This window comes from Sorghum bicolor, chromosome 1 (assembly GCF_000003195.3).
Source record: "Sorghum bicolor cultivar BTx623 chromosome 1, Sorghum_bicolor_NCBIv3, whole genome shotgun sequence".
Taxonomy (NCBI): Eukaryota; Viridiplantae; Streptophyta; class Magnoliopsida; order Poales; family Poaceae; genus Sorghum; species Sorghum bicolor.
In genome coordinates this window covers 63844325-63861092 of record NC_012870.2, presented here as the reverse complement: position 1 = coordinate 63861092, position 16768 = coordinate 63844325, and the positions used below count along the sequence as shown (strand labels likewise).

General features: G+C 43.2%; 2 protein-coding genes across 2 annotated transcripts; both read right to left on the bottom strand.

Annotated features, from left to right (window-relative positions):
- Window positions 752–4761, bottom strand: LOC8080448 (serine carboxypeptidase-like 51). The gene is made up of 13 exons (XM_021451850.1): window positions 4516–4761; window positions 4331–4425; window positions 4093–4200; window positions 3724–3964; window positions 3570–3613; window positions 3359–3426; window positions 3149–3254; window positions 2798–3021; window positions 2627–2696; window positions 2479–2529; window positions 1570–1622; window positions 1313–1445; window positions 752–1173 (listed from the first exon to the last, which is right to left on the bottom strand). Exons 1-13 carry the CDS (start codon window positions 4646–4648, stop codon window positions 1105–1107), a joined length of 1395 nt encoding a protein of 464 aa, XP_021307525.1. The 5' UTR covers window positions 4649–4761; the 3' UTR covers window positions 752–1104.
- Window positions 6626–12138, bottom strand: LOC8077106 (serine carboxypeptidase-like 51). Its single transcript, XM_002465129.2, has 13 exons — window positions 11879–12138; window positions 11671–11762; window positions 11422–11529; window positions 11043–11283; window positions 10890–10933; window positions 10710–10777; window positions 10502–10607; window positions 8497–8702; window positions 8343–8412; window positions 8205–8255; window positions 7308–7360; window positions 7070–7208; window positions 6626–6955 (listed from the first exon to the last, which is right to left on the bottom strand). The coding sequence occupies exons 1-13, from the start codon at window positions 12024–12026 to the stop codon at window positions 6887–6889; spliced, it is 1395 nt and encodes a 464-aa protein (XP_002465174.1). The 5' UTR covers window positions 12027–12138; the 3' UTR covers window positions 6626–6886.

Genomic DNA, 16768 nt, shown 5'->3' with positions numbered 1-16768 from the left:
CAGAATCTAAAGTGTGTCAGATGGTTTGATGCGCATAGTGTTGACATCAGTTGGTTTGACCTACCACTCAGCCTACAAAAACAAGTAAAATGGTACTCCCTCCCTCCAAGAAAGAATGCAACTATGGGTTGCGTGCCACTTAAAGTGGTTCTTGTTTGACTAATTTTCTAATAAGTACTATTGACATTTATGGCTCCAAAATAATTTATTATAAAAATAAATTTTGTAATTAATCTAATGGTATTTATTTTATATTATAATCATTTTTATATCTATAATTGGTTAAATTTGAGATATTAAAATATGACACTATGCTAGAATTGCATTCTTCCTAAATGGAGGGAGTGGGAGGTGCATGTCAATATCATAGAGCTTGAGTCGAGGCAATGAAAATATATAGTTTAGGTGCTAGAGGTAATTTAGTCTTTCATCATTGACAAATATGTATGAGAATGGCAAGTCCTTGGAACCCAATATTTAGTTCAAGTGAACTGCAGTGAAAATATCCTAAAGTACCCACCCAAAACAATCTGGGCCTACAAATGGGCTTAACCTAAAATATTTTTGGCTTGAAACTGGGCTTAACCTAAAATAAATTGGGCCTGCAATCTGGCAGTCGAAATTGCTATTATCTAGCCTATAAAAACTAGCCTACAATTAGATTTGGCCCATTAGTTGCTTGCTCACTCCATGGGCCTCACAGTCCCTAATGCATTTAGTGAATTTTTTTTATTAAATAGGGACAAAAATCTGCTGAATTCGATGGTCGGATGTTTATGCTAAATATGGAAATTTTGCAACTTTACAACCTCTGAAAGTGATATTGTAAATTAAGTGTTTTTTTCTCCCAAACGCAACATAAATCAATCGACCCACTACAAAAAATCATTAAAAAAAGTACTTCTCCACTTTTCCTATCGCACCAGCGCTCTATTTTTCACAGTATAGAAAACTGTAACCAAATCACAGGTATCATCAGCAGAATTGCCTTCAAAAGTATGCGACCTTCACTGTACTCAAGAGTGCTGCATTGCCCGCGTCCGTGTGGTAGCTGCTTCCAGTTGACGTCTCTTCATTTGATCTTTGCGTATCACATAAAATCCGCTAACTGGCCGGAGACTGGGTGATGCTGCCGATCATGCTCAGCGCGATACAAGGCTGGTCGGCAGGCACCTGCAGTCAAAGAAGAGATTGCAGATCACATGAGGAAACAAGTCAGCTTCATTCTGGATCGGGGGCATCCCGATTTAAGACCCTCACATGGGACGGGAAGCAGATCCTAGGTGAATGTGAGAGATGCCGCAGGACTTACAAAGTGGCCAGCTCCAAGAATCCAGTAGAAATGCAGGTTCTTGTAGGACCTGACGAATGCCTTGGTTCCTTTGCTGGTGCCGCAGTACAGAGACTGCCTCGGCAGGCTCAGGAAGGTCTTCAGCCCATCCCATCTGAAATCAGTTCATGTTCATCCACAAGGACATTGTAAACATTCAGTTCAGTCATTGAGATATACATGCTTTCTGAACCTGTTATAATGTGGGGGGCAACAGAAGGACAGACAGGAAGGCTTACTTGAGCTTCTGAACCCATGCTTCAGCGCCGTCGGTAGAGCAGATTACGTCGAGCTTTAGGTAGGGGGAAACATGTATCACATTCATCAGTACTGAAAACTGCAGACTTGTTTAATCTTAAGCATTTTTCAGCTGGGAATATTATATGATTTGAAACGGATTATCCAAGTGTTTGGTTAAGGGAGGAGGGTTTGTCTCCCAATTAGTTGACCATGTGAGCCATGAGCCACCATGTGATGTGGTGGTGGTTGAGAAAAAAAAATGCATTGTGGAGCCTGAAGGTTTCGTGTCACTCACAGCTCCTGGGAAAAAGGCAGATGGAACACTCTGTTCTTGTGTTTTTTCCTTGGCATGACCAGGGAGTGGTTGTCCGTTCCTAACTTCCTATGACGACTGACAATCAAATGTGCACATTTCCTTGGTATGCATCCAGAAACGATGCCATCTTTTCTGAAGTCTGAACAAGAACTTGGCGGCGTCACGCTATCCTGCTCTCCCACTGACTAATTGTAAGGCCTTTATTCTTATAGTATAGTACTATACTCGGTTGCTTACACAGGATGTTTCAATTTCAGGATGAATTGGTGAACCTGAATGCTCCAAGTAATGGAAAACACTATACTAGCCAGAGCTTTGTGTGCTACGACGACTACGAGTTGCGTGGAAGAAACAGAAACAGAAACAGTATCAGTTCCTTTTCAGTGTCTGGATCATCACTCAAGCACTAAGGCACTAACATTTCATCCTATCCATTGGTCTTAGCATGGTGGTCCACTATTTTTTTGCTGGCATAGCAGCGTAACAGCACTAACGGAAGAAAGTTAATGTATATCATGATCAGACCAAAAAAAAAAAGCAGTTTTGATTTGCTGGAGTCTGGAGATAGTAAGTTTGGCAGAGCACTACTGACCTGCCCATTGTACACCGTGACATTCACACCATAAGATAGTAGCTCATCAATCTGTGAAATAAAAAGGAAACATAGTTAAGCAAACTCCACTATGGCACTATCTCTTCAACTTCTTATTCATATAGAGACGACGTGCGAGGTTACTGGCCTCATCGATTCTTGGCTTCATGAAATCGTTGACCAGCGCATAGTAGACGGCGTTGGAGACCTCCACCCACCTGCATACAATTGCAGTTGCAGCATGGTAACACTGACAGCTACTAAACACATAGTACTCCAGTGACTGACGTGACCGCCGTGGTGCGAAAGCGACGCTCACTTGAGGTCCTTGGGGACGATCTTGAGCTTCTCCTTGATGACACCGTTCATGATGCCGGAGATGGTGTTGGAGGAGCCAGCAGAGTCCTGGGTGCCGAGGTACGTCGAGTACCTCAACGCCTGCACGTTGCTGGCCGCCGCCGCCGCCGCCGCCGACGAGCCTGCCGCCGGCGTGTCTGCCGACACTGGGTCCATGCCGCTGTCAAGAAGGAAATTGTACACGTCCTGAAAGAAAGAAAAAAAAAAGAGGAAATCCGCAGGGGTGAGTGGTGTGGTGACCACTCTTTTTATTCATACAGTTGTATGAGGGCTATACTAGCTAAGATAAGAGTCGACGGCGGTCAGCACTTACGACGCTGCCACTCTTGGTGTCTATGAAGGCCAGCAGGTCGTTCCACGATCCCTGAGACGCCGCGAACTGCCCGGCGGCGATCTGATTCTTCACCGTCTGCGTCCGCCTGAGAACAAAGATATCGGATGCGTTATGTTATGGATTGTGATTGGGAAAGAGGAATGTGTATGTAATTAATAACCCGGTTAGCAGGCCGGCCGGCGTTCTTACTTGTTTGCTTCGGCGGCGGCGTTGTCATCCAGCCTCGACACGCTCAAGAGCAGCGGCACGTACGATACCTGCACCATCCAAAGCACTCCATCTGAATCTCATTTCAATTGCGAGCGAACTGAAGAAACGTTCTGAAATGGAGGTTGTTTTGCTCCGCAAGCAGAGCAACCTTCTACTGCTATGGCCTATGGTATGTGATGCGAGCACTCACCGTGAAATCCACCGGCGAAACGAAGCTGTCCCCGAGGGCGACACCTTTTTCAAATTTGTGAAACAAACAGAGCTTTTTTTTTTTACTTATACTGTTATACACGGAATTGGGACACGATTGACTGGTTGTTTGGGTGAGCAGGCACCATTGTTACCTGCGAGCGTGATCTTGAGCTCGCCGGCGCGGACGGCCCGGGCGACGGACACGCCCAGCGTGGCGGCGTACTTGCCGCCGTAGGACTCGGCGACCAGGAACAGCGGGCTGGTCGCCAGGGTGGGCACCTCCTTGACGAGCGCCTTGAGCAGCGTGGTGGCGTCCTCCGCCTGCTGCCAGTCGGTGGTCACCAGCAGGCTGTCGTCCTCCACGTAGCTGTACCCGACGCCCACCGGGTTGTCCTGCGGACCACCGGGACAAGTAGGTAAACATCACCGACAGCAAAGATGTGGGCGTGGCGTCGAAGAAGACGAAGCGGAGGTGCTGAGCGATCGCTGTCTCCGCTCCGACGAGGCGACGACTGACTGACCACGAAGATGAGGTCGGCCTTCTGCAGCCACGTCGAATTCCGCGGCTTCAGGTCCACGTCCAGCGGCCCGACCTCCATGAAGTTGCCGAGCCCGACGCCGGACGCGCCCTGCGAGCAAGAAACTGCGGTTGATGACAACGCTCACTCGTGATTCATTCCTGAAGCAGAGCAAATCAGAGAGGAGCTAGTCCAGTCCAGAATTCAGGGCATTTCCGGCGCGAGGGAGCGGCGTTCGTACCGGGCCACCCTGCAGCCAGAGGATGGTCGGCCATGGCTTCCCCGGCGTCGACGTCCTCTGCGGGCTCTTGTAGTACCACCAGAACAGGTGAGCCTCTGCAACAACGGCGACATGACATGTATAACTCAGAACATGCATGGATTAGCTTGGAAGAGAATGCTTGACGAGGAGCTAGAGCTACTTACTTGGCCGGACTTCGACGTACCCCCAGAGCTCCGAGCCGTCGGGGGTGCCGGTGGTGACCGACGCGGCGGAACCGGAGCGGAGCGTGCCGAGGCACAGGCAGAGGAGCACAAGCGCGCAGTAGGACCTGTCCATGTCCAAGAGAGCGTGTGGTCGGCTGAAAGTGAGCGCGCGTGCGTCGCCCGGTGTAGCCGGGATGCGGTTAAAGTTTAAATAGGTGTGTGTGCCTGCCTCTAGTGTTGGCAGGCAGGGCTGTGAACTTTGTCATCCCAATCCCACGGGCACGGAGCCGAGGCAGAAACATTATTGTTTTGTATATGGCCTTGTTTACTTCCCAAAAAATTTTGCAAAATTTTTCAGATTTCTCGTCACATCGAATCTTTAGACGTATGCATGGAGTATTAAATATAGACGAAAATAAAAACTAATAATATAGTTTGGTCGGAATTGATGAGATGAATCTTTTGAGCTTAGTTAGTCTATGATGGGACAATATTTGTCACAAACAAACGAAAGTGCTACAGTATCTGTTTTGCAAAATTTTTTGGAACTAAACAAGGCCTATATATGTCTCCGTGACATGAAATCCAAAACACCATCGGGTCGATCAATTTCCTATCTCTGGCACTGAAAATGATGCTGCAATCAGCGAAGTGGGTAGTATGCGGTAAGGCTGGATTAACAGACAGCTCGGTTTTTTCTGACTTGTTAAGCTCGACTCGGTTCGTTATTTTAATGAGTTAGAAAGTCAGTTCGGCTAGCTCGTTGAACTCACAAGCTAGCTATAAAAAATATATAAAATAAAATATTTATATTTATCTAAAACTCGAGAATAATAATAATATATCCAATAACCTTAAATCGAACAAAATATTTATATGTACTAACATATAAACCATTTGTAAAGTACAAGACATAAAGTAATACAAAATTAATATAAATTTTGTTGATTTTTTTTTCTAGAATCATGGCTCGTTAGGCTTGCGAACTAGCTCGAGTTGGCTCGTTATAGCTAATGAGCTAAAATCTTGGCTCAGCTCAGCTCGTTATCATAATGAGCCAAGCTAGCCACGAGATAATGAGCTTCGAGTTTTTATTTTTTTTTCAGCCTTAGTATACGGGAAGGCTCTTTTGGATTTGAAAAAAAAAACACGAGCAGGGAAGTGGCTCCATCCGTTTTTGGTTAAGAGAAAAGTTATAGCCTTTGCCACTCCCTTTGCCCATACAAGGGTCCTATATATTAGCCTTCGCCTTTGCCACTCCCTTTCTCTTTAAAAGGGTTCATCATTTATGTACTAATGTACATAATGTATTTTTGAAATTTTAGGATGTGTGTCACAGATAAATACGAGCACCCATCTTGAGTTGAGAATCTTTAAATCCTAGTGAATATATTCCAACAAAAAAAACTTGACCCACTGAGCTATGCTTCGTGATTCTACTTCGACTCTAGACATTAGGGCCTTGTTTAATTCGTGGGCGAAAAGTTTCTGGATATCATATTAGATGTTTTATAGGATGTCGGAAGAGATGTTTGGATATTAATTAAAAAACTAATTACATAACTTCTCTAGAAACTGGGAGATGAATTTATTAAATCTAATTAATTTATCATTAGCACATACATGTTATTGTAGCATTTATGACTAAATATGGACTAATTAGGCTTAAAAGATTCGTCTCGTGGTTTCTATACTGTACAATTAGTTATTTTTTTATCTATATTAATGTTTTATGTATGTGTCCAAACATTCAATGGGATTAGGGTTTAGGGTAAAAATAAGGAACCTAATAGCTGGCGTCCACCATGGTTTTTTCATACCACGAATATATATAGCTCTCTAAATGCCACTAGAGAAAAAAACCAAAAAATGACTTATGGTAGAAAAATGTCATTTCGTTCGGTTCACTCGGTTGAGTGCGTAGGTTCACTTGATTTGGTTCGACAGTACTTTTCACTTGAAATCGACTTATTAGTTGGCCACATTTTCATTTGTTCATTCACTCGGCTTATTTGGCTAAAGGTATGATGGGCCCAAAATCGCATTTTGCTATGTAAACTCATTCCAGACGTCACGGTGTGATTTATACAATAATTTGGTATGATTCCTCTATATGAAGCCATATATCTTTCCATTATTAAAAAAAAGTTCCAGCCTCTGCACAAAATTTTGTAATATGAGATGATACAACCTCTTTCTTATCAAATCAGTGCTCTGTTTTAAACGGATTTTTTCCTATATAAAAATGGCATCGCCAACTGCATGGCCTTTCACGTATTCAATCTATCCCACGCTTCAAGAACGCTGAATGGTCCTCCGGGACCTTGTGCTTGCTGCTTGAAGCCCTCCTTTGCTCTTGGCAAATCAACTACTAGCTTGCTGGTGACTGGGTTATGCTGCTGATCATGCTTAGCGCGATACAGGGCTGGTCTGCAGGCACCTGCAATCAGGGAGAAGATTCCACGAGAAAACAGATAAGATTTGGGTTTATCGAAGTTTAAGAAAACAAATAAGATGGCACAATTGGGGTTCAGACTTCGGACTTCGGACTTACATAATGCCCAGCTCCAAGAATCCAGTAGAAATGCAGGTTCTTGTAGGACCTGACGAAGGCCTTGGTTCCTTTGCTGGCGCCACCGCCACAGTACAGAGGCTGCCTTGGCAGGTTCAGAAAACTCTTCAGACCATCCCATCTGAAATCAGTGCATCCCCGAATGGAGACAGCATTCAGTAACTCAGATAAATTGTGGAAAACCTGCCAGAATGGGTGGCAATAACACACAAATACTTACTTGAGCTTCTGAACCCATGCTTCTGCACCGTTGGTCGAGCAGATTACGTCGAGCTTCAGATAGAGGAAAAGTTATATATATCAAGTTTAGTACTGAAAAAAATGCAGCCTTAATAAGTGCTAGTCATTTCATCTTCGAATACTGTATACATAGAGCATCAGAATGCCTCGATTATTTGGCCATGTGAGCTAGCGGTTGTTGGGAAAATGCCATTTGCCACGCCAAGATTTCGTGTCCTTCACAGCTCTCTGGCAAAGGGGTAGGTTCTGATGAGCTATCCCTATCCATCTATCCATCCACAAATCCATGCATGGAACGCTCTTTTCTTGGAATTTTCTTGGCATGGGACCCGTGAGAGATTGTCTCTATGCACCCTGTCTGATTAAATAAACTTCACAATGAAGGTTCGCATTTTCTTGGCATGGTCCAGAAAGGATGGATGCCTGTCTTTTCTGAACCAAGAACATGTGTGTTGGCGTTACGTTATTCCGATCTGATCTCCGCCTCTCCCACAGAGTAATCAAGCTATTTATTCTTGTACTTTACTCGGTTGCTTATCCAGGATGGCAGGATGCCTCCAGTTCCTACTTCCTAGTGGCTTTGTTAAACCTGAATGCTAATTTGATCAAACAGCACCATGAGTTGAGGTTGTTTCTGACATGATTGCCAATGTCAATCATTCACTAAGCCACTATCCATTATCTAAAAAAAATTCACTAAGCCACTATCGCACATTTATCCATTGATCTAATCTCCTTTTTTTGGCCAAGAGTGGGGTTTAATTTTACAGTAGATAGGGTGGCAGTGTAATACTAATAGAACGCAGTAAAAATAAATGTCGAGCTCCGAGTAGTTTTGAACTGCTGGGGATGGTAAAAATTGTAGAGTTCTACTGACCTGGCCATTGTACACCGTCACATTAACGCCATAAGACAGCAGCTCATCAATCTGAATCAGTAAACGTAAAGGCTATCAAGCGAGCACCACTAACCTTGTTGCAATTTTAGAAAGTGAGGACACTTTTGCTTAGATTACCTCATCGATTCTTGGTTTCATGAAATCGTTGACCAGCGCGTGGTAGACCGAGTCGGATTGCTGCCCCCACCTATATACATTTGGAATTGCAGCGTCACAATATTGACAGGAAACGGACTGTGATGCGAGATGTAGATGAGCACAGGCGACTGACGTGAAGTTCTTGGGGATTATCTTGAGCTTTTGCTTGATGACCCCATTCATGATGCTGTCAATGGTGTTGGAGTCAGGTTGGGAGTCCTGGCCGCGATGGGACGTCGAGTACTTCGTGGCATGCAAGCTGCTCGTCAGTGATGAACCCAAAGGTATGTCGAGTGCCACCGGGTCCATGCCGGAGTCAAGCATGAAATTGTACACATCCTGCCAAAGAAAAGGGAAACAAGTTAAAAAAGAAAAAATCTACTGCGATCAAGCAGGCCTATCAAGCTTCGTTAATGGTGAGAGGCTGAGAGCCTCTTTTGAATGAAGGGCTATTTAAAAATAAGAATAGGAAAAACACAAGATTGGAATAATGTTTTTTATAGATAACGGAACAAAAGAAGATTGGAATAGTGTTATAGCATCTCGAATTCTAGATCTCAGTGAAGGAAAAAACGGACGAAAACTGTACAAATGACTGGTTGGAGAAAGCGCGTAAAAAATACTGTCCCTGAAAGCTGCAACTTCTAGAGTTGTCCTAAGTCAAACTTTTAAAACTTTGACCAAATTTATAGAAAAATACGCTAAGATTTATAGTACCAAATTAATACCATTTAATTTATCATTGAATATATTTTCATAAGATACTCATTTTATGTCATAGATATCGATGCTCTTTTCTATAAAGTTGATCAAAGTTAAACAAGTTTGACTGGCACTCGGAATTGAAACTTTCAGAGACACAGGGAGTACTAGAACATCTAGAGGGGTAGGTACAAACATATTGCTTCGTGATTAGTTAAAACTAGAAAGGCGTGAGGCCTTGCCGCGCAGTTCCAGTATCATGTCGAAGTATTATAGTTGATACAAAATTTATTTCATATACGAGTACTAATAATCATATATAGGTAGAAATATGTTTCTTTAAGCAACATATCCTATATTATGTCGAAGTATTATAGTTGATATAAAATTTATTTCATATATGGGAGTACTAATAATCGTATATAGGTAGAGGTATGTTTTTTTAAGCAACATAGGTATGTTTATTTAAATAATAGCATATATCAATAATTTAGATACAAATTTAGGGATTTGTTTCTATTATCTTTCATAGAGTTACTTTAGTTTGTTTTCTATAAATGGAAGTGTGGGTAATTCTGAAGCAAATTAGACCAATGATTATTATCATCAGTGCTAGTTATAGCCATCCAAATTGGTGGTAGGGTATTATAATGTTCTTTCTATGATTTTCAATGACTTCTATCTTCATGTAGTGTGTCTCTGGAGGATTATTATGATCCTAATGTTGTGTAAGATTTCACAAACCAGCAGTAAACATTACTCTCTATGTTGTAAAATATAATTATTTTGGTTTTTGTTCTAAGTCAAAATTCGGTAACATTGATCCTTATCAAAAGTAAAATATGAGTGTTTGGTTTTGCTCTGAGTTGTTCCGTAACATTGATCCTTATAAAAAAGGTAAAATATAAGTGTTTTGATTTTGTTCTAAGTTTAAATTCTGTAACATTGATCCTTATAGAAAAAATATATAAATACTATTACTAATTGGATACACCAAGAGAATCTCCATGATGATTCATTCTCACCATACATGACAATTCGTAGAAATTCTCACAATAAATAAATATAAACATATTATAGTCTTTAATTTTGTAGATGCTAATCATCAACAGTATTTTATACTAAAAATTATCCACCTCCATAATTATAAAAGATATACATAAAGTAATGCTAAATTATCCACCTCAATAGTTATAAAAAAATGACACAAATAACTCCCAAATGTAGATACAAATATGAATATGGGTTATTAAAAAAAATAATCCAATCATATCCACGAATTGTGATTTGTTCAAGATTTTAGGTTGTGCGAGACTACATGTACGTTGAAGGAATAGTGTATACATACATTTTCTTGAGCAAAGAAATACATTTTCTTTAGCAAAGAATAGCGTACATACATAATTAGCCTGGGAATCAACGTGTTGAGCACTTACGACGTTGCCGCTCTTGTCGTCGATGAAATCTAGCAGGCTGACCCAGGACTTGTGCGAGGCGGCCCACTGCCCCGCCACGATCTGCTCCTTCACTGTCTCCGCCTTCCTGAGCTCAAATTAAAATTAAAATTGTGTCGCAATGCATGTGATGGCTGCGCTAAACGTCAAGAGAAAGGCAAATGGTGTGGTGTGCGTCTTGCTGGCTTACTTGTTTGCTTCGTCGCCGGCGTTGTCGTCCAGCCTCGACACGCTCAGGAGCAGCGGTGTGTAGGAGAGCTGCACGATCCAGATATATACGTTATTCATGTGTGATTTGTCATTTGTTCACAGAAACCAGAGATTGTCTGTCTGTGTCGAATATATATAATAAGTATAATATAAATCTCACCATGAAATCCTCCGGCGAGATCCAGCTATCTCCAAGCGCCACACCTGCCCACCGCAAAAAGAAACGAGGATTTTCATTCAATTCAATGCGCACGCATCAACTGCATGCTCCCCAAATGCAACCAGCGACGTCGATCTATTCTAGGTTACGTACCTCCGAGCGTGATGTTGAGCTCGCCGGCGCGGACGGCCCTGGCGACGGACACGCCGAGCGTGGCGGCGTACTTGCCGCCGTAGGACTCGGCGACCAGGAACAGCGGGCTGGTCGCCAGGGTGGGCACCTCCTTCACCAGCGCCCTGACCACCGTGGTCATGTCCTCCGCCTGCTGCCAGTCGCTGGTCACCAACAGACTGTCGTCCTCCACGTAGCTGTACCCTGTGCCCACCGGGTTGTCCTGCCGTACGTTCGTCCGCCATGAAACTCAGTCACGCTCAGCAAAAGGTGTGTAGAAGACGAAGGGGGTGCAGACAGAGAAGGGAGGCCACATTAGCAGCTGAAATCAATCGCTCTCTGCGTCTGACTAGTGACTAACCACAAAGATGAGGTCTGCCTTGTGGAGCCACGTCGAGTTGCGCGGCTTCAGGTCGACGTCCAGCGGCCCGACCTCCAGGAAGTTGCCGAGCCCGACGCCGGACGCGCCCTGCATAGCACGGTCAAATGGTCGATCACTCAGGATTATATTCAGGCCGTGTTCGTCGTCGTTCTCGTGAAGATCTTGTGCCCAAGTTGTGGTGTGAGGAGGAGGGGAGGGAGAGGGAGAGGGAAGCAGCTAGTTGTGTACCGGGCCGCCCTGCAGCCAGAGGACTGTTGGCCATGGCTTGGACGGCGTCCTCTGCGCCGGGCTCTTGTAGTACCACCAGAACAGGTGCGCCTCTGTGCATCAAGCAAGCAAGCATCGACGGCGAGCGACACCTCGTTATTGGAAATTTGGAGCTTCGACGTCGACTTCGATGGAGGAAACGAAGAGAGGTTTTGATATTGTTACGTACTTGGCCGGACCTCGACGTACCCCCACAGCTCGGAGCCGTCGGGGGTGCCGGCGGTGACGGACGCGGCGGAGCAGGCGTGGAGGAGCGAGATGAGGCCGAGGAGGAGGAGGTGCAGGGGAAGCGGAGAGCAGTAGCGCGACCTGTCCATGTCCTCCTCCAAGCTCCAAGCTAGACGCGAGTGATGATGCTGCACGATGGAGGCCGTGGTCTTCTGGGTGCCAGTGTGAGCCGCGCGCGCTGTGGCCGAGAGGCGAGAGCTGACAGCAGTTTAAATAGGTGGCGCGTTGCTACCCTGGCTGGCCGCAGCAAAAGCCTCCATAACATCCTCGCCGTCGCAGCGCAGGTACGAAAAGCCTAATCAATATCCCCTCCAAAGCTTCGGTCGTAGCTATAGCCTACTTTCAGTTTCTTCACCTAATCAGCTGGTGATCTTTCCACATTCAATTCACATTGCCCTAAGGCTAAGATGGGTTACTTGGTCGACGATCAGATAACACGGATGGGTCGTAAAGATACTAAGATGGCACAGGTCTCGGTCTCGCTTCCCATTTTTCATTGCGGTAGTAGAGGATGTAACTTTTCCGTTATCTAAAAACCAAGCTTTATCGCAAACCAAACAAATATATTTAGCTATAGATTAGCTTCAGTGCGTCCTCTGTTGTGGCTACCTACTCATACAACCTTGATTCTTGGGGGCTAGAGGAGGACTCTACTTTTTCTATTTTATCTGCCCCAATTCTCGCACTCGTCCGGATTGTACTCTTGTGTTCTACACCCTGCTGTCACCTTCCTCTTCGACAGATTATTCTCAGTGTGGTCTCTTCCTAGTTAGAGTCTCTCTCTCAACATGTCCCCTCCTCCCTTCCCATTTCCGCCTTTCCCCTTGGCGTCGCCTCCTCTACCCCAACACAACCCCTTCCTTCTCATCATAGCCTCCTCCTCCCCTAGCATGTCCTCTCCTCCTAGAGCAACTACACCTTGGCACAACCTCCTCCCTAACACGCCCTCCTTTTCCAGGTGCGTGGCCCTCTCTCCCAGCGTGGCCTCTTCCCCCTCGGTGATGCCTCTTTCACTCGACGTGGCCCCTTGCCCTTTAGAGCTACCTCATCCACCTTACTGCAACCACTTCCTCCTTGGCGTTGCCTCCTCTTTTCCCTAGAATGGCCCCTCCTCTTGGAGCGGTTGCACCTTGTCACAACCTCCTCCTTGTGGGGCCTTTTTCCCTTAAGCAGACCCCCTCCTCCTGGTGTGGGGCCGCACGTCTACATCCACCGTCCCTCCCTGCTCACTTTCAAGGTTAATCCAGATTTCCTTTCTTGCAATTTTGAATTGCATCCTTGGTTCAATGTTGCATTTGCATTTTATATTTATATATATAGCAATTTATTCTGGTATTTTTTTCATTTTAGATGGTTTTCACTGATAATGTCCATTCATAGCTCCATGTAGTTTGTTTTTAATATTTGCCATTTTGTATAAACTTGTTTGTTTGAATACAAATTAGTGGATTTGAATTATCTTGTTTGAATTTGTTTTATTTGAATGTGTGTCATTGTATAAACACTTACCATTATTGTTCGAATTTATGTTGTGTTAAAATATTTGAATATTTGTTGCATTGTGGTGTGGGTCACACAGGAGCAATTGCTAGCAATAGTTTACATAATGATTAATTCATCTTCTTCTTTTTTTATGACAGTAGTATGTATTCAAGCCCAAATTTTACATGTGCGTATATGACTGTGTGCTCCATCCTTCCATACTTGTACTTAGAGTTTTTATATGCACTTTTAGATGGGAATTTCTTGGACGACACCAGCAGAGCACAATATGTGTATGGAGGATCTAAGGATAAGAGGTTTTCTCTAGCTAGACGCATGTGTGGTGCCATGTTTATGAGCTGTTTCAAGTGACGAATGGAAGGGACATTGTGGTGTTTCAAGTCGAAACAAATAGGCCAAAAGCTAATCTAAACCGATGTGATCGGTACTCCCTCCGTCCTATTAGAGATGTTGTTTTTTACTTTCAGATTTTTTTTATTTAACGGTTCGTCTTATTCATTTTTTATGTAAATAGTAAAATAAATAAATTATTGTTAAAGTATTTTTATTGATAAAACAATTCATAACAAAATAAATAATATTTATATAAAAAATTTGAATAGAACAAACAGAAGTTTAAAAATAAAAAACAACATTTTGGAACGGAGGAAGTAGAATAGTATATGGTAGTGGGGTAACAACGACGACGAAACATTTAGAATCTTTCCCGCAAAAGGAAAATACTGAACACCTACTGTTCGAGCCAGAACTCCAGCGACTGAGGCCTTGTTTACTTCCGGAAATTTTTTGATTTTCGGAACTGTAGCAATTTTGTTTTTATTTGACAAACATTATCCAATTATAGAGTAGCTAGGTTTAAAAGATTCATCTCATAATTTATAGGTAAACTGTGTAATTAGTTTTTATTTTTATCTATATTTAGTGTTACATGCATACGCCGTAAGATTCGATGTTACGGAGAATCTTGAAAAGTTTTTGGATTTTGAGGTGAATTAAACAAGGCCTGAGTTTGTTCCATCTCGTGTTCTCGTTCAGCCGACAGCTTGCTTGTGCGTGATCGCCTTGAATAATGCGGCTGCGGGTATAGTTGCATTGTGCCGATCAGAGTCGGCGCCAAGTTTTGTGTGGATTTTTGTTGTGGGAAAATTGCAGCGTACGTTAGTTCTTTCCTCTAGATCGGCCTTGTTTTCCGATCTGCATCCCCTAATTTCAGCGAGGTATAGAAAGGAACTGTACCTTCGGCAGTGTTGTGTGACAACGTGGGAGTCTCCTTATATCCTTCGTAGATATTTTAGTAAAAATTGTACTCCAATAACTTTTTTAATTAGATATTTAGTGTGGCCAGCCTCTATTTCGTATTTCTCGCTGGCTACTGCAGTAGATAACTACTAAAATAAACCGTCAACAAAACATGAAAAAGGGCATAAATCCATCTCCAACATAGACTTAGGGGTTAAACTGACAAAATTTCATAGATTTTAGTGAATTAATATTTCTGCAAAGACTTAACAGAAAAAGAGGGAAATAAACCTAAGACATCGGGCTAAAAAGAATATTTTACGCGAAAACCAAGTTGAGAAGAATATAGAAGACATGAGAAGTCGACTCATCGAAGGGAGGACCCACCTGGCACTGAGGCAAGTCGGCTGACCCCACCCCTAGGTCGACCGACCTAGCCTGGGCCCACCTACCAGCCACCTTTGTACATCAGTCCTCCACTGCCATAAAGATTGCATCTCCACCATGGATTAAGCCAGTTTGATACAAGAGCCTTGGTTCATCTCACCGATCTATATAAGTAGCCCAGTACCTCGTGAGACAAAGATATCCTGAAACCCTAATTCATATTCTACAGTCAGGATCAATAGAGATGAGTGTACATATCATCTTGCAATGAGTTGTAGTACTTTTTTTACAAGTTTCTCTCAGCCGACCTGGGGACTAGTTTTCTGATAAGCTAGGGACTGGTTTTGGATTTAAAGTCCACTATTATTTTTGACCCTAACACCATGTGACTGAGTCACCTACTATCAGGCTCATAGACTAAGTGGCTACACTTCACCTAGCGATGAATGTAGTGCTCTATTCCTCGTTACCCTCCTTATTGGGAATCTAAGTGGTTACACTTTTGCCAAAGGTGGAGAATTTTTAAATTTATCTTAAGCCCCTTACATCCTTCTGGCAAGCCTTATTTAGTTAATTCTAAGGTCTGCTACCCAGTCAAACTAGTCGGCTTCAATTATCTTCGCTCGGATCACCAATTAAATTGGTCGGCTTTAATTATCTTCGCTCAGATCGTCAGTTAAACTGGTCAGCTTCAATTATCTTTGCTCGGATTAATAGTTAAATTGGTCGGCTTCAATTATCTTCACTCGAATCACCGGATGAATTGGTCGGCTTCATATTAAACTGCTCAGACTTGATCAAGACGGCATTGTTCAGCGGATATAAGGTGCTCAGAGACTAGCTGTGAGGGTATGACCCATATATCCTCATGGTTATACATGGCCATGCCATCAGAGGTGGCCTAGCACATAAGATGAAGTCATGCGACCCACGACGCTGATCGGTGTGCACTACAAAGCTGCAAGAATATATTGCACTAAATATGATACTTTACTTGTAACTCTACCCCTTCAGAGTATATAAGGAGGGCAGGGGTCCCCTAACCGATAGGTTATCGTGACAACCAAATCTCGCACTCAATCAATATAAAATAATAGAGCACATGAAGTAGGGGTTTACGTCATGATGATGGCCTGAATCTGTATAAATCTTATGTCTTGTGTCTCTGTTACCATCTAGTTCGTGTCTCGCGTACCTTCACTGATTCATCTACCACCATGGGCATACCCCTTGGTGGACTGCTGACCATATTTCGTCGATAGAGAGAGATCCCATAAAAAGATCAATCTCTCATAGTCAACATTCAAGAGAAGATTAATCCTCATTAGGATCTAATCTTTAGAAATAGAGAGGTAGAGAGGGATGAGTTTGGAGGAGATGCCAGCCAGTCAGGGCTCCCTCTACGGCTTGTTCACATGTTTATCTACAAAAACCATTTTTGAAAATGTTTTGCAAAGCTTGCCTGAAGAATTCAGTGTATGTGTTTGTGAGTTTGTAGAGGCACTTAAAATCGGGTTGTAGAGTTAAGTGGCCTTAGAAATCATTGATTTCAATGGGCAGGTATCCAACCGCCACATAAATCTTTCTAGAGGCAGAAACATGGACTGCTGTAGCACCCTATATTTTTTTCTCATACTAAAGTCCACTAAAAAATTGAAGTTTTTAAAATTCTACAACAAATTTGAATTTGTTTACTGGTTTA